The 23,057-nt window shown below is 36.2% G+C and overlaps 1 protein-coding gene across 4 annotated transcripts in view; it reads right to left on the bottom strand.

The window, feature by feature from the left end:
- Nucleotides 1-23,057, bottom strand: part of NALCN (sodium leak channel, non-selective) — a 242,598-nt gene that overhangs the window by 92,291 nt on the left and 127,250 nt on the right. For all 4 annotated transcript variants that reach the window (XM_083883453.1, XM_083883452.1, XM_083883454.1 and 1 more), the window contains 4 exons: nt 21,110-21,241; nt 14,654-14,821; nt 10,036-10,227; nt 2,246-2,383 (listed from right to left, as the gene is read on the bottom strand). In XM_083883453.1, coding sequence (XP_083739579.1) covers nt 2,246-2,383; nt 10,036-10,227; nt 14,654-14,821; nt 21,110-21,241 — 630 coding nt within the window. The remainder of the gene's footprint in view (nt 1-2,245; nt 2,384-10,035; nt 10,228-14,653; nt 14,822-21,109; nt 21,242-23,057) is intronic.

The following is a 23,057-nucleotide window of genomic DNA, read 5'->3' as shown; positions in this document are numbered from 1 at the left end:
TATCAGTTAAGGAAGTTCAGTTTCATGCTAAAAAGAAGTATAGAAATCAATGAATATATCACCCCTAACAGTCTTGCTGATTCATGCACTGCAAAGTAGCAAGGCAAGACTTTCAATAAGTCTTTTTGCGTTTTTCCAACAAGAACCAAAGATAATGTACCACAAAAGAAAAGTTAAATGCAAACTTATTTGTTTAATTCCCCTGCCACCATCTCAACTAATAACAGTCCTTGTTTCCAAGAGAGTGAGTCTTTTTTGAGCTTCGTATTTTCTCTGCCTTCTTATGTGAAACCTATTAATTTCTTTCCAAGTCTCTAAGTCTGCTATGCTAAATGCCTACAACTATCATTCTCAATTCTAATTGTCCCCCTTTGCTGGTTGGTGAAAGTAATTTTTTCATTTGACTTTACTCTTGTTATTCATTGATGGCTGTTTATTCTTAGAATGCTTCTTTTTGGTTTTAGTAGCAGCCCAACCATTTTCATGCTCCCTTCCCAGTTCCATGTTGTTTTCTTTTAAATTTCTTTTGCCTACAGACAACTCTGTCCTACATAGTTTTCCCCTCCAAGGTCTGAGAAAGATCTTAGAATTGAAACCACAATTTTGTAAGCCCAGATTATTTCGCAAAGTTGTCTTTGTTGGGTTTCTTCATTCATGTAGAATTTGCATAGGTGAATAAGAAGAAAAGTGTACCCATATAGAGCAAAGCAAATCTGTGTATTTAAATGCAAATTTCCTGCAAAAGGATTGAAGATGGTGTACTGAAAAGTGACTTTGGTCCTAGCAAAATCAGTGCTTTCAGTAAACAAATACAGAAGTCCCAGATGACTCTTTCAAAATAGGAAACTTAAAACAGAATACTAAAATTGCTCTTACAGATAAATTATTTCTCAATTAAGATGTGACTTTGTAGCAGAGAGGTCACTTGACACTATTTTACTTTATGAACTTGCTTAGTACTCACGTAAGAAGTAAAACTGGATTCCTGATTAGAAAATGTTCTTCATGAAGAATCAAAAAAAATCAGTAAGATTCTCTTACCACTAACTGCTTTCGAATCTATGAAAAAAACTCACTTCCCTTTTGCTGTATAACTTCAATCCCTCAGGAGTTTAAAAGATCACTCCAGCAAGAAAAGTTGTGTTTTCTGACCCTTGTGAGCAAATTATATGTCCTATATATCTTCTGATACATACATTGGTTTGGCTTCTACTTAGATGTGATTAAGTAGCTCTAAGAGCATGAAATGCACCCCTTTGCCATTTATAAAGTGGTCAAGTTTTCAATCCATATGAAGGAATCCACTGCACCCACAATTGTAGTTTAATTATTTAGTCTTTAGAAGGGAAATGGGATATACTGTAAAGAAAAAGAAGATGATAGAAGCTGGTGGAGATTGTAATAATACAGTTAGTATCTTATGTAAGTAGACATCTGAGCAAAGAAAGAAAATTGAATGAAAAAAGTGAAAATGAGACTAAGTGCATCAAAACCTGCAGTGAAATGAAAATACAAAATGAGCAATAGTAGGAGTGATTTAAGGGTGCATAAAATGGTTATTTTCCTAATTGTGGTATTTTCTCTGAGTTGGTATTCAAATAAAGTAGCAAGCCCTTATTGATACAGGCTAACCAAAGAGATGTTTTCCTTCCAATCTTCTCTATAAAAAGAATGTAATAATCCCATTTGAAATGCATGTGTAAAAAAAAAGTTGGTTTTGGTTTTTTTTATATAATCCACATTTCTGTTTATATGCAGAAACTGCTATATCAGTTCTCATCATTTATTGCTTGATATACTATATCATATATTTTTCATGCATTGATTTTGTATCAGGCAACAGGACAGTAGGGATGACTAGTTAAGGTTTTACACTTCTCACTTTAATTGCTGTTGCAAAGAGAACACAATAAAAGCTGAAGAGTCCAGTTTTACATGATAAATTAAATCACTTAATTCTGAAATCATTAGAACTGTGAAGGTACAAGATAGATAACATATTGTTAGTCTGGCAGTGTGACTTGGATCTAAGAATTACAACACCTCACACCAGAACAAAGTTCATCACCTCGTGTCACATGGCTGAAGGGTAAATTTATTCTACCACATCCATGCTAAAAGCTGCCTGTGCTAAAAATGAGTGTCACAATTACTTTTAATTAATTGAGAATAATAAGTAATAGAAGAGCTATGAGAGTAGTTCAAAACTAAATGAAACACAATGCATCTGCATATGCAAACTTACCAGAGTAGCAAAAAGATGATATAGTATAAAATAAATAGCAACTACTGGTGCCCACATATGTCCTACAGCATTCAGTGTCTGATCCATGACGTCCACCCATCCTTCCTGTGTAAGAATCTGAAACATTGACATGAATGCCTGCAAGAAATAGAATTGCAGACATATTAACAAATTATACTAATACGGTTTTACTGACACATTCTTAAAACTGATTTAACAGAGACACACACCTGTTTTGGTTTGCTTTTTCTAAACCTTAACAAATGTGTTTAACTTTTAAAGCCAAGTGAAAGGCTACTCATGAGCTAAAGCAGAAATAAATAGCTTGAACTTGACAGAATTGTAATCTTCAATTTGTAACACAGTCCTAGCTTCATTTGCCCATACAAAGAACCTTTTGGTTTTCTTCATGGCTGAAAAAATAGGATAAATATCCCGAGCAACAGAGACTATTGCTTTGAATATTATACTGTATTGGGATTTTTTGATTATGCTTTTTTTCCCATGTTTCCTCTCTCTAAATATACCTATAATGAAGCATTATAATTAAATGTGACCATAAGTTATTTTATCTTAATAGGAAAAGCATTTGAGGCACTCCACAGATGAGACTAACCAACACAAAGCAAGGTCTCTGTACCTGCACTTGATTCAGCCAGTCAGACTTTTCCTCTATATTTTGTAAAGAGCATTTTTTGTGGAACTACTCCTATAACATTTTCCAATTCCTTGAGACCAGGTATATATGTCAGAAATAGAGGAAATAATGGCAACATTTCAAACAATTTATTTATTTAGCAATAGGAACATATTAAATTGGGTAAGCCTAGAACTCAGACACCTTTGAAACCCCAGCTGGGGCCTGCAGCACCAACCAGAACTGAACTCAACTCATGCAATGTGTAACTGCAAGATGTACATCCTACATAGACACTGAGGAATGCACACTGCCTAGGAAACAGAAGTTTGAGTACGGTATCAACGTGAAATATCTTGACAGTCTCATCTGTCTCAATGGGGCCAAACCACTGCACAAGTTTCTTTTGCTTTTGCCTGACATTGAAAGTATTCTCTTTCTAAACAAAGATCAAAGCTGGTATTTTACTGAAGGTTATGCATAACAAAAAAGTGTTAGAAACTGAAAACAACAATGCAGCTTACATGTAACAGGATTCCTAGAATTCAAAATGTTAACACAGTTACAAGGATGTATTAGATCTGTGCTCACCATGCCCAGCAGCGGCAGATTAACACATTAATTGCAATGGCACAAAGAGAAAAGGATTCTTCTCATCAAACCTGTGAGAAAACAGTATCCAGACAGCCCTTCTCATCAACTTGCCCTAAGCCAAAACCTGTGCTGGAAAAGCTGAAAACATGTAGCTATACAAACTTATGTGCTTGAGAAACAATGAAATAGTTCTAATTAATTTTTAAAGCTGCTGGCAAAAATAACTGTGTGGGAGACTTCAAGTTTATATTATTATTATAACCCACAGGAAAATAGTTTGCTTGGGCTCTTTTTCAAGTTTATAATAAAGAGTTTTTCAAACAAAACAATTTCTCTAAGACATTTCTTCCAATGCAAATAAAACCATTTAGGTTATATCCCCACACTTAGGGAAGTCCACTCACCTGCAATAAAAGAAAATTTACTTTAGAGAAGACTGTCCATGTGCATGCACACAGCACTTAGTTTTGGCCCTATGTGAGATTGCTATGTCTATCAACGCTAATATTTGGTGACAAGAAGCTGGTTCAAACTATCTGAAATAACAAGGAGGATGTGGCATGACTTGCTACGTGCTGCTTCTGTATCATGAAATCAAGTGTATATCAAGGGCTATCTGCTTAAAATTTGAAAGGAGAGCGTGCACTTACAAAGCATACTTTGTACAAAGCATATATCAGTTCGTGTAACGGGGCTGGGTAAGGTAGGGACAATCTAATCCAGTGCATTTTGTTATGCAGACACTGCGTAAAAGACATTGCCTTTTTGGAGTGCCCAGTGTGAGAGGACAATTTCCATGTTGTACCCAGGGATTGCCTTGGAGAAAGTTCACTGGAAGCAGAAAAGAAGTTGACAACTAAGCAGTATTAGAAGACTATTGATACTGCCTGTCCATTCCTTCACTGACCACAGAAAAGGATCCTAGCACTAAAGCTTTTTTTCCTCTGTTGATTTACATAATACATATTTTAAAGTGCAGAAACTGAATCATGTTGCCTCTAGGCCATATTCAAAGGAAGAACTGTGAATTTTTACTCTGTTACAGGGTTCACAAACATTTAGCTGCTGAGGGTTCCATAAGTTATTTGCCTGCTGACTCACACAAAAAAGCCCCTCATCAAAGTCCAATTTGTTTCTTATTGCTGCTGTGTTCTGTGGCACTCTGAAGCAGACAAAAGCACAAACACTCTACTCAGTTAAGACCAAGAAGTTTGAGAGTTATTTTTACAGCTGCTTTTCAGAATTAACTCACACTAATCAAACTTTCAGAGATGCTTAAACCTACAAGTCCAAATTACAAGAAGTGAAGCTGAGATGAACATGGAGCAGATCACGGCATCCAAATGAGCAATCACACACATTCAGAGTGAAGTTAAGCATCAGACTTATTTCTACGGCAGAAACATCCTGACCAAATGTAAAGTCCCAGGCTTTCTTTTGAACGTGCAGATCCCACAAAGGCTAGATGAACTAGAAACAGCAGATAAAAATGCTGGAAACTACTTTTCGGTAAATTCTTTAGGGTGGTTAAAGTCCTTGATATGTCATGTATTTGAAGAGGCCAAGCACAAGGGCTGAAATTTGCAGAGTGCCCTCTGCTTTGTTTCTGCCAGTAATCTTGGCCTTAACCAGCACATTGCCAACCTGCAGCTGCAGTCTCCCTTCAAATGTGCCCCCTCCCAGCCACGAGCACCAACTCTACACTGCGCAAAATTACAAATTCTTATTATTAGTTCTTTTCCTTGTAAAAAAATAATTTGCTCCCCATGCAAGACATGCAGAGAAAAAAACATTTGGGATCTTTATCTAGGAAAGGCCTTTTGTAGCCAGCTGAGCATGCATGAAAGAAGCAGAAAATTCAGCGTCCTTTAGATCTGCCAGAGGTGCTTTAGGGTGAAGAAGACAATGACCTCATCAGTGCCCAGCACTGCTTCTCAGGTCTCAGGTTCCCTTTGTAATGGGGAGCTGAAGCTAAACCAGGCAGCTGTCATTTGCCTGCACTCAGAGCCAGTGGCCATTGTCCCTGATGGGTGTGGCGCTCCTTGCTGAAGCATAAGGTGGGCACTACATTAAGTAATATACCCCACTGCTGGTTTTAAAAGCACCTGAGGGACTGGAAAACTGAGTAAGTGCAGCATCCTTTCTTCTGAATCACACTTAAATACCACAGCTTACTGCTTTTCAGAATATATATATTACTTAATTCTTCTAGGTATAAAAATACCTTCAGTACTCTGTTGTAGGCTCATCATTAATACAATTAATAATAGATTAATGTGGAGAAGATATTCTTTTAGTATCAAAAAATATAATCTTCCATCCAAACCAGCTGTCCATAAAGCATATAGTTTTATAAAATTGCCTTTCAATATAATTTAAGCATTTTATTATGACATTAAATTCCAGTATAATGCAAAACATTATTTTTAAGTAAATAAGGAGTGCACAATGAATATGTGCATTGCACCAAGCAATCTTCTTTGGAGCAAGTTATTTTTAGCTGAAAGATGTACCTCCCACTGTTTATTTTTAAATTAATTTGAAATGCAACTAGCTGACAGAATCAACATCTGTGAAGATGAGACAGAAATTTATGCAAATGGTGATTTTCTGAATTAATTTGTGTTATAGAAAAGACTGTCAATTTCTTTGAGTATTTATGCCCTATTACTTAATGAGCTGTTTTGATGATGGAAGTCAAACTACCTTTTTATTTATAGTGTAAAATTGGCAAAGGTTTGGTAGACTGTATGAGCCAAAGTGCCAGTTCTGACATCTTGTTCCAACTGTTACAGGGGTGGTGCCACACAAATTACTACTTACAGTTATGATGTACTTGTCTTTCAACTGATGCTTGTCCACAAAATTTTAGGGACCAAATTCCACTGATTTAATTCATAGAAGCAGTTCTACAATCATAGGGATTGCTTCTGCAAATTAAGTTAATGGGATTTAGGACATTGCTGTACCATCCTTGCAAACTGTTCTACCAGCAGAAACATATGTTCTCCTCCTGACACAGTCATGAGGGCTCTGTAATGCCCTGAAAGAAGAGTAGCCATCCTTTAAAAATGCGGCAGCAATACTGAGATTTTAACTGCATCAGGGGATTAAGAGTGCATTGCTAATCTTTTTAATGGGTGTTGCTTAGGTTGAACTAATATTTCACATCATAAACTTTTTCCAAAGTCAAGGCTAGGAGCAGACACTTGGTTTTGTGAAAAGTGGGGTATTGTTGTGATCAGCTGGGTCTGGCTTTCATCTTCTGTTGACCCATTTAAAAGAAGGGCAGCATTCCTAACTGTAAACTGAGACAGAGCAGTCAGCACACGGCCACAAACTCCAAAAGAAACCAGGGCATGGAAGTCAGAGACACTAACAATGTGTTTTGTTCTCCATACAGTGAATTTTCTCAGCAGCCACCTTGCACCTATGCCTTCTTCAGGGGCCCCAGCCACCCCTGTCCTTCCTCATGGCTCAATATGTGTAGCCTACGAAGACGTGCAAAAATAAGAGATAGCAGATGGTTAAAAACAGTAAAGCAAACATCTATATTTTTGTACTTGGTATTAGAGAGAAAGCCAGTCCATTTGGCAAGCTGTAATGGCCAAAAGAAGGGTGAAATTAGTAGCTATGGCAACAGTGAGCTTGTGCCTATTGATTTTCATCAGGAAACCATGTGAAAACATGCAATTTAGAGGCATTAGCAAAAGGAGGAGGTCTATTTGTTCCAAAACCCATACTGTGCCCTCTTATAAAGCACTTAGTTTCAAAATGATTTTAGGTTTTGTCTGTTTCAGTGTAGAAAGCACTTTAATGTACAAACTCAAAATTTAGCCTCTAGTGTCACCATCATTGTTACAATGCTTGTCCTCTCTGTATTTGTAACTGAAAAATTCACAGCAACAGTCCTGGCTATTTAAGGTTTGCTCTTCTTTGAGGATAAGCTCCTAATAATTTATCTTAGCAAATTCTGGTATTGCAGACTTCATACAATCTTGTATGTTATATGGCATGTCTTCAGTCAAGTTTTGAAAATAATTATAATTGTCTTATTGCAAACTGATTCAGTGATCTTTCTTCAGGGAAGGAAATCTGAGAACCAGACTTTGCTAGGAAGACACACACCTTCAGAGGCATGCCACTATTTCACACCATCAATCACAATTTTGAGTACAAAATTTTCACTGATTTTAAATCTAATAAGAGATGCATTGCTATAACACTACAAAAAGAAACCACATACTGTAAATTTTACACTTCTGAAACAAATAAAACAAGGTGAATATGCATACATTAAAAAAAAATAAAGAGGGACTCCTGCTTCTGGCTATCATATGAAAAATGTTGAAAACATTTCAATTCAGTATTGTTGAAACATTTCTATTGTTCCTAACAGCTCTTCTCTTTTTCCAGTAATTAAGTTGTAAAATAGAAGACCAGTAAAGACATTTTCTGTTTGTAGAAACACTGTACAATTTGTTGGAGAAAATATTTTCTCACTCTTCCAACATGTATTTAGTATTTACATATACCTGTTAAAACTCTACATGCTAGAAGCCCTTATTGAAGCTTAAATGGCAGCAGATTAAAATGCTCAAATAATCCAAAACTGTACTAATGCATTGATTTAAATTAGACATTTTTCATTGCAAGCAGATCTTTCTCAGGTACTTATATCAATTTATCTGGCTAAAACGTGAAGGTGATTGCAATCCTGTCTTATTTTGATCATGCTGCAACTATTATTTCAGGACCTGCACTGACATTTTACATAAATAATAAAATAATTCTAAAACAAAATTCCATGGTGATTTTAAACCTGCAGTTTTTTTCAAAAGTTGTTCATGGGAATTGAGAATAGAATATAGAGGTAATATCACCTGATTTAGAGACCTGACTTAATTAGGAAAGCTTAAGTTTGTTTTTTTTTTTCTTCAGCATTTAATGAATGATACTGACTATCTAATTCTAGTGGCTGCTTTTCTAAGCATGTTTTCCAAAACAGAAAGCATGGTGTTACATTATACCCTGTGGGTAGGCATTTTTTTGTCTCACATTGGATGGCCAGCTTCCCATACATCAAGTTCAGGTTGATAATTACAAATTGTTGTTTAGCTATTTTGTTCGCTAAATACATGACCCTTGAGGCTGCTTTATTCATTGTTATTTAATTGTTCCAACCAATGCACTTTTACTAAAATAGATACATTGGATAATCAAACTGGAATGACAGAAACAAATAAATTGTCACTGGAACCAATCCATGTACACTCAGTCTAATCCACTATTAAAGAAATTGCACTATTTTCATTCAGAATAGTGTGCTTCAATAAATACATTAGCTCCAATTTTCACTGATTCTCAATGTTCTGTTCTGAATTAACATAATGCCCATAAATATCCATTATTTATACCCAAAAGGCAAACACTTATTTTGTCAATGCAGAAAGGTTTTATAACCCTGTGTAAAACAAGCATTCCTGTACAAATCAAGAACAACCACTTTCATAGTATGAAGATATAAATCACTTGTAGATATATTTTATATAAATTCTCTGGCTCATATTCATGGCCATGGACCTGAATCCTCTTCCTGTAATGATAGAGTACTGTTAAGCCATATGCTGTGCTGCATCATCATCATGGTGCATGGGTAAAATTTCTCTGTGTTCCCTTGACAGCAAAAATAGAATACCTATCACAAGGAAAGATGGTTTTCACTACAGAAGGACTACATGAAGACGATTACACCCAGAAAATACAATTTTAAAATCTACACATATGGAGAGAAATTGCTTCATGTTTCTCAGAAGGAAAGGAAAACTGTTAATATAATAGCAAATATGATAGAATCTGTCCTGGTTTGGACTGCGATAGAACTGATTTTCTTCCTAGTAGCTAAAACAGTGCTGCATTTTGGATTTAAGATGAGAATGATCTTGATAAAACCTTGATGTTTTAGTTGAGCAGTGCTTGCACTGGGTCCAGGGCCCTTCCTGCCTCTCACCCCACCAGTGAACCAGCTGAGGGATCACAAGACATTGTGAGAGGAAACAGCCAGGACAGGTGATCCCAAATGACCAAAGGGATATCCCATCCCATATGGCGACATGGTCACTATATAAACTAGGAGAAACCTGGTTAAGGGCTGCAGATTGGAAGCTGGCTGAGCATCAGTCAACATATAGTGATCAATGATGGCATTGTGAGCCACTGATTTTGTATATTCTAATTCTTTGATCATTATTGTCTCCCTTTCCATTTGAATCCTACTAAAATTTCTTCATCTCAGCCCACAAATTTTACTTTTTTTCCCCCAATTCTCTCCTCTATCCCACTGCAGGGGGAGGATTGAATAAGTGGTTGTGTAATGTTTAGCTCTACTGACCAGGTTAAACCCAACAGAATTACAGAATCATTAGGATGGAAAGGACCTTTAAGATCATTGAGTCCAATCATTTACCAAACACTGCCAAGTCTGCCATCAATAGAATGAAAATATCCACAATAAGAAAATAGTGACAAGCAATGAATAATCAGTGCTTTTTATACTTGCCCTTGGAAAGGTTGTAAATCTATCCAGTTCTTCCACAAAACAAAACATCTGTAAACTGATTGCTGACATTACGATCAAAAGGCTGGCAGTAAATACTACCAAACTTCCAAGTTTTTTTCCTGGTCCAAATATCTTATACACAAAATCCTCCAAAGCAGGAGAAATCTTTATAAGCCGAACTACTCTAAGAACCTGCAAAGAAAGAGAAAAATGCAACTGTATCAACTATTTAATTATCACATTACTAAAAAAACTTTCAAAGTATCAGACATTAATAGCTAAAAAGGGACCTGCAGCCTTGCAGACCAATAAATACCAAGTTGCCACCACTTGTAATAGATGACAGGTTGTGTGTTAGGTTAAAACCACAAAACTAGGAACATAAGCAGCATTGAGGCATACAGCATGGGATGATAGTACAGACATGGGAGGACCCAGCCTCCAAGGCTATAGTCAACTCACCGATCATGTAGAATCATTGCAGAAATGCAATTTGGTGAAGCCGGTTTTGGGGTAACATAGGGAACAAAGAACATAGACAAAACATACCACAGATATAAAATATGAATGTAATGTGGAATTAGAGACCAAAGGAGGTTTATAGGGTGTTACCAGACATAAGAATGTCTCCAGACAGGCGTCAAAGTGCATCAGTCTAGATTTAGCAGCTGAGAATCTACTGAAGTGCTAGGTTGAAATGGCTCCAGTTTGATTAACATCACTGTTAAAATTTCATTCTTATACTAAATGGATAGGGCCCTGAACAGTCTGATGAAAGCTCTGCTTGAGCAGCAGGTTCGATGAGATGGCTTTGAAAGGCCACTTGCAACTTCAGTTTCTCTGATTTTATGATGCTTGTTATACCAGGTTACATATTCACACAAAGAACTGCCAAGTCTTCTTTCACAGATCATCCTTCTATTTCAGTGACCTGAAGCAAAATTGTTTGGCATTACATACCCCATAACCTAGCAAATTTGGTAATGAACATATTATTTCATATTATATATGACATGGGAAATTTTGGGTCGTGTTTCTCAGTATCAGAGGAACTCAGTATCTCACAACAGCATTGCTTGCCTCTGACATATTTGACACCTCTCAGAACTAGCAGTAAAACTTTGATCTTGTGTGGAATTCCTGACCCATTCACTGCTGAGTCTACTTTGAAAGAGCTGCTGACAGCTCTGATTCTATTTCTGCCCTTGATGTTGACACAGTGACACAAACATCAGTATCAACAAGAGGCAGTGGCAGCAACAGTAGTTGCTGAAGACAACGGACAGCAGCATATGAAGCAACTGAGATTCTGCAGTTCTGAGGAAGAAAAAGCCTCTCTATTCCAAGGTATCACACAAGAATCATACTGAAACTGGAAGGTAGGAATTACAGTGCAATTATTGTCTGATCTTGTATACAAGTCAAATACAATTGCTATGATGTTCCTGGAAAGAAAATAAGTATGGCAGAAGTTATTCATACAGTGAGTTCGCTGTAGCTTGCTAATAATGTACACCTTTGGATTTCACAAGCTCATCTCCCTACCCATTTGTAAGGTATGCAGAATATGCTTGTCATCTACATTTAACTACCAAAGGGCAGTCAACTCATGGGATGGGGAGATGGGATAAACATCCATTGTCTTCAATGACAAACAAGGGTCCTAGATTCAGTGGTTACACTAGACAGTTTAATTTTCACAACATTAGTACAAGGTGAGATAAAGCCCTTTCTTTCCTATTGGTATCATGACCAATTATATTACATATAATTACATTATATTACATATAATCTGAGTACATGAAACTGGTTACCATGGCAGACAGTGAGATGAGTGAGATTTCCAAGTATATTAAAATGTAGACACAGTGCCTTCTTACTTACAAGATTTACTCATGGTGTAAATGTTAGCTCTGTTCCCATCAATATTAGTTTCAACACAGACCCCAGTGGGGAGAAGATTTCATGCTAGTTGGTATTCCGAGTGGTGTTTTAGATAAACTCAATTATGTGCCTTACTTTTTTTCCCTTTCTTTGGGGAACTTTAATTGACCTTTAAGCAACACACTAATCTTATTGATACTATTTGGTTTCTTCATTTATTTTCATTAGGTAACAAATTGAATCTAGCAAAAGTACACTCTAATGAATTTATGCATTTTGTGTAATTGGATTGCAAATTGTATTAAATTTAGGAGCTGTAGAAGATGCACTATTTGGAATAAATATAAAAATATATTAAAACCAAATCAAAATGAATAATACAAAAAAGAAACCACAGCTTTCTTACAAATAATGGCTACCTCTCCTGCAAGGGATGATAGTTATTCAGAAAATGACTCAGCAGTATTTTCCCCAAGCACAAATACAATACCATCTCTTCAGTCCAGTGCAGGTTAAATTCTGTTTAAACCCTTTTATGCGGGTTCCTTACAGATCTCTGGAATAATATGCAGAATCAATTCTCCACTAATTTTATGTCCTACAGATATAGCTATGTAACAGTCCTTTGTTGAAGTCTTTCACAGAGGGCTCTGGAAAGTGTCTTGAATCAATGCACAGCAAATGCAAAGAAGATAGGTGGGAGGATGGACAGTAGCCAATACAGACAGTAGTAGTAAAGACTGAGTGATGTGTTGGCAAAAGGTAATGATACAGACCAATGAATAATGCAAATTGAAATGTATGCAAGGAGGACTAGACAAGCTAAACAATAATTCTTGCTTGCTATCCTGGAATGTGTCAAGAAGGACTTTCGTTTTCAGTAGTCTGTTGTGTTGGCTGACAAGGAACACATTTACCCTGTCATCATGAATACCTAAACACCTGGAAATCTGCCTAACATTAAGACGTATTCATGTCAAAAAGACTTTTTGACCTTGGTTGATTTGAAAATGTGTTATCTAGCTTGCCCAGAATTTAACTGTAGAGGAATATGGTGTGTACCTTACATGCTGACATCAAAGGTATTCTGCAACCTTCCAATCATTCACCTCCTAGGAGATTTGGATTGCAAAATACAACCCAAATATTTCAGTGTAGCAGGTGTTTCTGCTTGGAAAACATATGTCTTTTGTGTATTTTGGAAAAAAAAATCGCATCTTGAAATTTTCTGTCATAAAAGCTAGCACTGTGTAATTAAAAAAACCCACCACAACCACTGCTCCACTAAACTAATTAAATCCATTAAAAAGAAAAGAGTTATTATTTTACTATCAGCATCTGCCCACATTTTAATTATACTTTCAATCCTGTGAGTTATTGATGATGTCATCCATTTAGTCCAACATTCATTTATGCTGAAAATTCTTATGAAGAAACCACCAGTCACGAGTGGACTCTGTCCTAATTAATACAAACTAATTATTAACTAAGTTATTGACTGCTTTAACTGAGAGCTCCCAGCTATGCTCCCTGTGTCCTTTCAACACAAGAGTGCAATTGGATACTCCTGACAGATCATGCTTCCTTGCACCTTGGATGTATCATGCTGCATTGAGTAACAACATTCTCCATATTTGGGCAGCAAAATCAAAGCTAAAATGACTTAAAAGTCTTCAAGTGATATCAGGTGAAAACAAAATAGATTTTTTCATCTTAAAACTTTCTTGAGAAAGTTTGCAGAACCATTTAGAAAAAACACAGGATGACATTTGCAGAAATCTGAAAAGGCCATTATGTTTCAACCCACACTTGGGGAGACTGCTTCCCGCATGCTGTATTCATGTTTACAATATGTGTCACTATAACTAATCACATTTATTGACAGGACTCTGTCTGATGATTTATTATTCTCCCTTATTGAGTATTACTTATTCACCATGCCAATCTATTGCTGAATAATGGGCAGATATGAATCCTTTAATATACATGTTCTTTAAAAAACCCTTTTTTAAGCACTGTGGAACATAACACATAATGAATCCCAGTGCTTTCTCCCAAAACTGGATCAACTCTAAGCACTTGAAGGAGGATGAATGGGGAATTGGTTGGGCTCACGGACAAGAAGAATCATAAGTCAGAATTAATCAGTCTTTTTTTGTCTCTCTTTCCTGCTCTTTCTCCAAGTGAAAATTCAGGAAGAGCCTCAATAAACACATTTTCCCTCTAGATAAGGAATGGCTGGAGAGCTATGAAACCCAGGTCTAAGATGATTCTGAAAAATTCTGAGACATTACCTCAGAAGATCCACAGTAACTTAGCTTAGTATGTGACTGCCACAGAGATGAGGATTTGGAGAAGCAACAGCAAGTGAATTGAGGCCTCAGGGAGAGCAGCCAGGAAAGTAGTGGTGGACACTACAGGAAGGTGATGTTGTAAATGGCTGTGTAAAAGGTCAAGGCTCAGTGAAGAAAAATGAAGAAACAAACCAGAACTTACTGAACAGGGCAGTTCTGATAAGAAATGGGAGTTCTTGATAACAGAAAGCACTTCTCAGCAAAGTTAGAAATAATCCTATTTTTGTAAAACCACCCAATGAAAATAGTTACAAACAGAGATTTATTATTTTAAGGTTATTCTCAAAATGAGTCAATACTGTGAGAAAACTGAAATTTATGTGCATGGGTAATGTTTTAATTTGGTATACAGAGTAAAAAGTAAAAGTAGCTGATCATACCTGAAAATATGTAAATTGAGAGTGATAGAGGTCTGGATAAATATGGAGAGTGGTTCCAATTACAAGCAGCAACTCAAACTTGTGAAGAGATGAGCTGATGTATCCTGTGAAACCCAAACACCAGATCTTCAGAAGAGCTTCTAAATCAAACAGAACTGTAAAAGCAACCTAGACGGATATATAAAATAAGAAAGATGCATTCAAAACACTGAGTTAAATTACAAGTTTCTATATTGTGATGTCTATCAGCACTTTGTATGGCAAAAATAAAGATCTTCATAATATTTAACAAAACCAACCATATTCTAAGAAGAATAAACAATAATAGATTTCACTTCATAAAATTTTCTAGACTCAACACAGACAGGTAGATTTCATGATTTGGAAAGCATGAAGTAATAAATCCATACAGATGATCTTTTACCTTAAATATATATATATAAAAGAAAAATATGATGACTTCTGACTTTTTCAAAATATGAAGCAACTCACATGAGATTTCTGAAGAATTTTAAGAAATCTAAGAAAAACACCAAAGTTTGAAAATTGCTACTTCAGTTTTCTAAAACATCCATATTAATACAACCAAAACAAGTAGAAAAGAGATAATGGTTTTTAAGCATCTAAAACAAAATCTAAAAAGGAGAGGATTTTCAAAGTCAGTCCAGAACTAGTTAATTTTCACAATGATACTAAAGACTTGCACATGATGGGAAGTTACAAGGGAAGAAATCTTCTTATAGGGAATAGCTTTGTGATTCTTCCAGAGGCCTTTCTTGAAATATTTGCACAGTAAAATGCATAATGCTCAGTTTGAACAAAAGCATAGGTGTACATCTTCAAATTTTTTTTCCTTACTTCTCTCTCTACAAAAAAATCCTTCTGGCTAGGCACACTTCCTCATGTGCCTTCTTATTTGAGCACTGTACATACTCTGAGATGCTCTCTTCCACACTTTCGAACAGCCAGGATATGCAATGGAAATACTTTTCTGTGACTCAGAAATGTTCCTCTGTGACCCTTTACACATATTGAAGCTTAAAAGAGACCCTAAAGTAACACTAGGTCACATCCAAATACAACTAATACTTTCAAAGTGCAGTACAAATGAAGAAAATGCAGTTTAAATCTCCTTTGAGGACAAGCATTATTAGTCTGTTAAGATGGAGAGACTAATTGACTGTGGGCCATGAGGTCTACTGAATTTGGCAGGGGATATAGAAGTTAGAGACTAAGATTTCAATCCTGACCCTGACAATGCAAATCTCTGGGATGCTGCCTTAACTATTTACATTATTTAAAACTTAAACTTTACAGTACATAAAAATTATATTTATCAACACGAAAGAGGGAAGCTGTGAGATAACTAAATAGAATTTTATGCATTTTATGTGTACAGGATTGTCACAAGCAGGAGTGGAGATGGAAATGAAAGACTGCAGTTTATGCCATTTCTTTATTCCCCTAATCCATACAGCTATTTACAAGCAGTGCTACCAGCTATACTATATGGCTTCCTCAAAGTATGTAAAATAGTTATCAGGCTTTAAATGTCCACAGAATGATTAAATCAAGGCAAAATACTTTGTAGCACTCAAAAAAATCTCATCAGAAGATTTTCCCTTTCTTAGGAAAGAAAATCTAGTAAGAAACATTTGTGTGCTTTCAGTCACAGACAGTGTAGGGACAAATGGATCTGGCCAGTTTTTCAGCCTGTGTTCTGGGATGTCAAAGAGCTCTAGGAGAACAATGAGACAGGTTTGAAGAGACTACTCCTTTACCTGAAAATTTCTAAGATACAAGGAAAATGTTTTAGCAAAAAATCTTAAAAGTAAAGCTCACTTTTAATGACACACCATCTGAGTCCTAAAAGAAGGGCATTGAATTAGGCAAAATGGAACAGTGGTTAGAAAGCAGCTGGGATTCAACTCAGAGCAGGTGGAATAACAATGCCATTTAAATACACACATACACACTTCAGAGCACATAGCCTTCCTATTAGAACAAGTCTAACAAATATGATGTTAAGTGTATTTTAATTTATTCTAAAAATGTGTGGGCAGGATCATTTGCATTTCACATACTTGTCAAATGAATTCAAACCACTGGCACTTAAAAATGTATCAAATGGTTTGCATAACATCTGATTACATTTATACACCTGTCTTCCTGCTGACAGAGCTTGTATTTTTTTCCTTCCTTGTAATTAATTACAGGAGAAGATTCAGAGTATCTGACTAGAACTTTTTGTTAGGTGTGAAATGCAATACAATTTCATAGTTTTGTGAGGTTTTTTAAAAATCTGGAATAATTCCTTTCATTGCTGTAGAGACAAGGCAAAAGCAAACTCAGGTAAGAAGCCAGAGCAGAAAAAGCAGGTGTAACACAATAACAGTCACCAAGCAGCCACCCTCCACTATGTTGTCAATTCTGCTTTGGGAAGGCCAAAGAGGAACTAACAGAAATGGACCATTTCCCTGATAGTCATGTCCCTTTTGGTCACCTAGAAGACTTATGGTATTAATCCCACCTTCATCCACATGACCTTTTGCTAGTAGCCACTGAACACTTTTTTTTGGCAGAGGCACAGCTCACTATCAGTCAGCAACTAACAGTGACACTCTTTTTTTTTATTTCTTTGTAACTGTGACTTACTTGAAAGGTTATCAAGCTGTCAGGAAAAGATAAGAATTTTTCCAAGGAGGATCAGTGGGATTAAGGGCACAGACCTCTAGCACTTCCCTCACTACAAGATTTGACGCAGCATTCAATCCTTCCTTCATCCAGGACAGGGCAAAGACAGCAGTGCAAGGGAACAGATTACAAAAAGAATCTAGGAGAAACTATATTGGAGCACCTGGTTTTCAACTCTGGTATTCAGACAGTCTTTGTAGGAATCGTATGCAACTCAAATAAGACAGCTAGTCTGTAACATGTTATAATGAAAAATCCATATAAAAACAAACATTCATTACTATTCTGTCTAGGTACTGAGAACTTAAAGCCAGCATCCTCATAAAAAAATACCAAAGGGTATTAGAAGCTCTACTCTTTCCAGGATACTGCACTCGGGTTTAGAGTCATCCTGTTAAAATTCTGGTTTTGCTTTTGCAGGACTGATGCATACAAGTTGAAATGACTGTCAGAACCTCTTATTAACTACTCGATATACAAAATTATGCAAACAATAGGATCTGGGTATAGATTAACTTCATTTATCTTCTTATTTAACCTTTGCCTTCTTGATTTTGTCATTTCTTTCCAACAATGAAAACAAGTTTATTTTCTTGGTACAGAGCATCTCAATAAATTAATCTAGATTTGCCCACTGAGTTTAAGTGGATGTATTTCTACAATTCTAGGCCACTGCAACATGTGATACATAGAATAGACCAAGAGAGATATTTTATTAGACATGTCTTCTCCTAAAGCCAGCAGCTTCCAAGATAACTTCTGGAAAACATATCAGAAAGCTAGATATGCTTGCTGTAGTCTATCTAGCCATTTCCTTTAGCAAAATGAATCCTCACTGCTGTTGGCTGTTCAAGTCAGCTCCCACTGAAGGGAAAGCTTTCTGCAGCCTACTCTGATGGAAAAGACAGAGCAACAGCAGTGCATCCTGCTCCAACTGGTCTTCTTCACCAAACAAACAAACTGTGGAATAACCTGCATTGTTCGAGTATTCAGCTTCTTCAAGGCTGTTAAAAGTATTTCCTTTGTACACCCTTTGTGCTACAAAGAACAAGTTTCACAACAACCAAATACAAAATGACACCAGCTTATTGATTTTTCCTCTCTCTCAGGATTTTTGTATTCTTCTGCTCTTCTGATACTTTGTTCCTCCTTCTATTACATACAGGGTTTTGTATGATTTTTATAGTGCCTCTAATAAAAGCATCACAGGATTTTTAAAAAAACAAAACACAAAACAATAAAACAAAATCAGGAAATCCAATTAATGGACATAAGAAATGCTTTACAAATAAAAAATCCCACCTTTCTCTATTCCAGAACACTTTATCTCACATACTTGGAAATGTAAAAAGGTAAACAAATGAGTTTTCTGACAACCTCTCTACTAAGAAATCAATTATCTAAGCTATGCAGAAAGAGAAAAATGTATTGTTAAAGAAAACTGGACATTGCTTATAGGACAGAATTGTAATACACTAGTCTACATTATATACTCACCTTGAATAAACCCTGGCAAGTATTTCTACTGGAAAAAAAACCCCATCAAACTTTATACTTGAAATAAATATTGAAGAGATTGTTTCTAGCACTGATTAATAAAAGCATAATTATACTATATATTCAGAGCCAAAATAGAAATAGGACATGCAATGTTCTCTATTTTGAATATAAATAGAATTAATGCTATTTTGTTAAGAATCCAGGCTCCACTTGCTGTATCTTGGGCACAAAGCAAAAATGTCTGCTGTGAAGAGTTCATGGCCTCAGGCTTTAATGCTGACTTAATTATTTGTTTCCAGCCAAGGATATTGTACTGGATCTGCCTATGACAGAGTTAATTTTCCCCATCATAGTTTCTATGGTGTTATTTTGGATTTGTGCTGCAAACAGTGTTGGTAACACACGGATGATTTAGCTGTTGCTGAGCAGTGCTTGCACAGAGGCATTTTCTGCCTCTCAACCCACCAGGGAGCAGGCTGGGGATGCACAAGGAGTGGGAAGGGGAAACAGCCAGGACAGCTGATCCCAATGGAACACCAGGATATCCTATGCCACAGGGCTTTGTGCCCAGCATATAAGGCTAGAGGAAGCAGAAGGAAGGAAGTGGGGGAATATTTAAAGACAAGCTGTTTGTCTTCCCAAGTTACTGTTACGGCTGATGGAGCCCGGCTTTCCTGGAGATGGTTTCCCTGCCCATGGGAAGTGGTGAATGAATCCCTTGCTTTGCTTTGCTTGTGTGCATGACTTTCGCTTTACCTATTAAACCACTTTTATCTCAATCCATGAGTTCTCTCACTTTCATTCTGACCATCCTCTGCCCCAACCACTGAAGGAGAGTGAACAAGAGGATGCATGGGGCTGAGCTGCTGGCTGGTGTTAAATCATGATGGAGATTAAACTGAGTTTCCTTGTCTTCAATTCTACTCTAAGATCTGTGGAGCATTCTAAAAGACAACCAGCATTTGCTGGTTTTATTCCAATGTCTTATTTTCAGGATAATAATTTTCATGTTCAGGTTGTTTTTGAATTGTCTTAGAACTTGAGATAAAATAAAGACAACACATTTCACAATTATTCTTGTAATTGTTGTTCACACCAACATTGACTCAATATTCATACACTCTACAGCAATCTCCAGCAGCATGAGAGACAACGAATGATGCAGCACTGCTGGCTTTATAAGCTGCATTATTTAATCTGCATTTTTGGACTCTAGTGGTGTTTTTAACAGGTTCTTTTGCTCTCATTTTTGTCCCAGAACTGGAGAACTCTCAACTTCCTATGATTTTAAGAGATCAGATACAAATTCTAAACTAAGATAAAAAATATGTATCAACTCAACCTTCCTTAAAAAACAGGAGATTCATAAAGCATTGTACTGTTATGGACTAAAGGTTTAAAGTTGAGCATGTGAATCTGAATATAAAATATATTTAGACATAAAAAGCCATACAACAACCAAAACCAGAGAAACAACTATGAACATTCTGCTATCATTCACTCTAGTCTAAGAATGACCCCTCTGGCTCCAAAGGACTGTTTAACTATTGAAGCCAGGGAAACTGTAGTAAGCATGAAGTAGAGATGTGTCCAGGCAAGGTTATAGGATCTCTAATGCATGCTCTACAGTAAGATCCTTGACCAGCTAATGCCTCAAGCAGGTTCCTTGTCAGAATGTCACTTGTACCTCAAATTCACTAGTTCAGGAACACAGACTCTTCCTTTACAAAATTCATGATTGCATAATTTTTTTTTTTTTTTTTTTTTTTTTTTTTTTTTTTTTTTTTTTTGTGATGTGCTCTTGTGATTGCTGAAGCCAGACTATTTGTAACGCTATTTTGGTTATGCTTAAGGACCTTCTGGCAGTTAAGTATATATATCAAATAAAGACTATTTAGGAAGACATTCTATATTACATTTTTTAATACAGTGTTTTGTCATCTGTTTAAAGTTAAATTCTTCCGAATGTTACACTCCTGCTAGAGAAAGTTAGCAACTCAGCAGCCATGCATTGCCTGCAGATGGTATACTTAAGCCTCAGCTCACTACCACTAACATTTTGTTTGAGGAAATTACCTTTCTAAAGGTTGTAAGATAGGGCTGTCAGCCATTGTCAGACAGAGAAAGTTGAACAAGTTAGCAAAGTATTCTTGGAATGCTTCAGGGAATAAAAAAATTACACACTAAAATGTTCTTGACAGTCACATTTTTTACTTTAGCTAATCTTGAAAATTACCCAGATAGTCGTTTCAGCATACTCACCTCAGCAAGGTAAAATTCATCATATTGTCTCTTGAAATTTTCTCCTTTATAGTAGTTGCTAGCAGCAACGATCACATCGACAGCAACCATGCTTAGTATGAACATATGAAACACGGATGACCTCATCATTTTCTACAAAAGGAAAAGTAAATTTTATCATCAAAAGGAGTCAAACCATGTGCATTTTAAAGATCTATTATATTGTCAAAACATAATCAGCTATAATAACACGTTATTTTAAAGCTTCTTTATATGATTTGAATTTGTGACTCTTTAAAATATGTTTTAATATATTGCTTTAACTGGTTTACATGTGCAGGTTTTGAGATTTTTTTTGTACTTTTTAGTTTTTATTTGCCAATTGACTTCTTACTGAAGGTTTATAATTTCATATGATATCCATTACTTTAGTATGTTTTAAAGCATAAAGAGCACATCTATCAAGGTCATTTGGCCTCATTTAATACTCCTGCATTATGATTTATTCATGCAAATCTCGATGACTTATTGTTCAGGAAAACGTTACATCGATTCTATCTTGTGCACTGCTTTAGCTCAAGAAACACATGTTTTATAGAATTCATCTGATGTTAAACTATTGTCTAAATGAATAAAACACATCTACATATAGTGGATATACACATCTGGGCCTATGAACGATGAAGTACTCACAGATAATTCACATATCTGTGTATTTAATGCTTTGCATCACTGCTTCTGCAGCCACACATGAGAGAAAAGAAATAGAGGCACAGAGCAGTGTCCAGGAGTTTACATCTGTGAGATGCCAAAACATTACTGATAAGATACGTAAGATGTATGCAGAACTTCAAAGAAGTAACTTCTAAGCCTGCACCACCAAGACCATGGACTTATGATTTACCCTGAAATCTTAACCACTTCTCTCACTGGGTCAGCCACATTAGAAGCTAGAGTCAAACACAGAACATATTGTTATTTTACATTAAAAAAATCTTTGAAGGAATGGCCACTAATATTGATATTGTTTTACAAATTTCCACAAGTAATACAGTTCAGGTCTTTAATATGAGTAAGTTATGTACCACTATGGTTCCTTGTGTTTGTGTGTAAGTTGTACTTAGAGTGAAGAAGGCCATTTTTATTTGTTCCTGAGTTTATATATAAAAACGCTTAATAAAATTTCAGGAAAAATAGAACTCAAAATTTAGCGGAACTCTTCCTCCTTCCATCTTTTCCCTAAAGATTCTGTGTACCTCTACTGGTTTATGTTCATAATTACATATTTATGTTGAAAGGGACTTCTTGAGATAATCTAGTCTGGTGCTGCCTGATTAAGCAGTCAGCTAGAGTAGGTATCCCAGAACTTTGTTCAGTCAGAGTTTAAGTATCTTGATAGATGAAGGCTATGTAATCTGTCTGTGCAACCTGTTCCACTGTTTGACCACCTTCACAGGGGAAGTCTTTTGTTTTGTTCAGCTGTTCATCATAGCTCCAGACTTTCTCCCAAAACTCAGAGGTTTGAGATTCCTGAAGGTCAGTCTTACCTTTCAAGATTGGTGAAAAAGGCCTTAACCATTTCTATGCCATTGCCTTTCAACAGCAGGCACACGTTTTTCTAGTCTTCTTTTGCTTCTCTTACATATGTAGAAGCCCTTCCATGCCATGGCAGATTCAAACCTATACCTCCACTCTCAGACAGGGTATTTGTATTCCTCCTGGGCCACTTGGCCCTGATTCCATCTCTTGTATACTTCCTTTTCAATTCTGGGCTTTGTCCAGAGCTACTGGTACAATTATGTGGACCTCCCACCACGTTTGTTTGATTTCCTGCACTTGGAAGGAGATCATTTGTTAACTTCAAGGAGGAAGATCCTTGAAAATCAACCAGTTCTTCTGGAACCTCTAATCTCTAGAACTGTATACTATGGGATTCTTCCAAGCAGATACCTGAACATGAAAAAGTCTG

This window comes from Zosterops lateralis, assembly GCF_965231275.1.
Source record: "Zosterops lateralis genome assembly, chromosome: 2".
NCBI lineage: Eukaryota > Metazoa > Chordata > Aves > Passeriformes > Zosteropidae > Zosterops > Zosterops lateralis.
The sequence above is the reverse complement of the archived record's forward strand: the minus strand, read 5'-3'. Positions and strand labels throughout refer to the sequence as shown.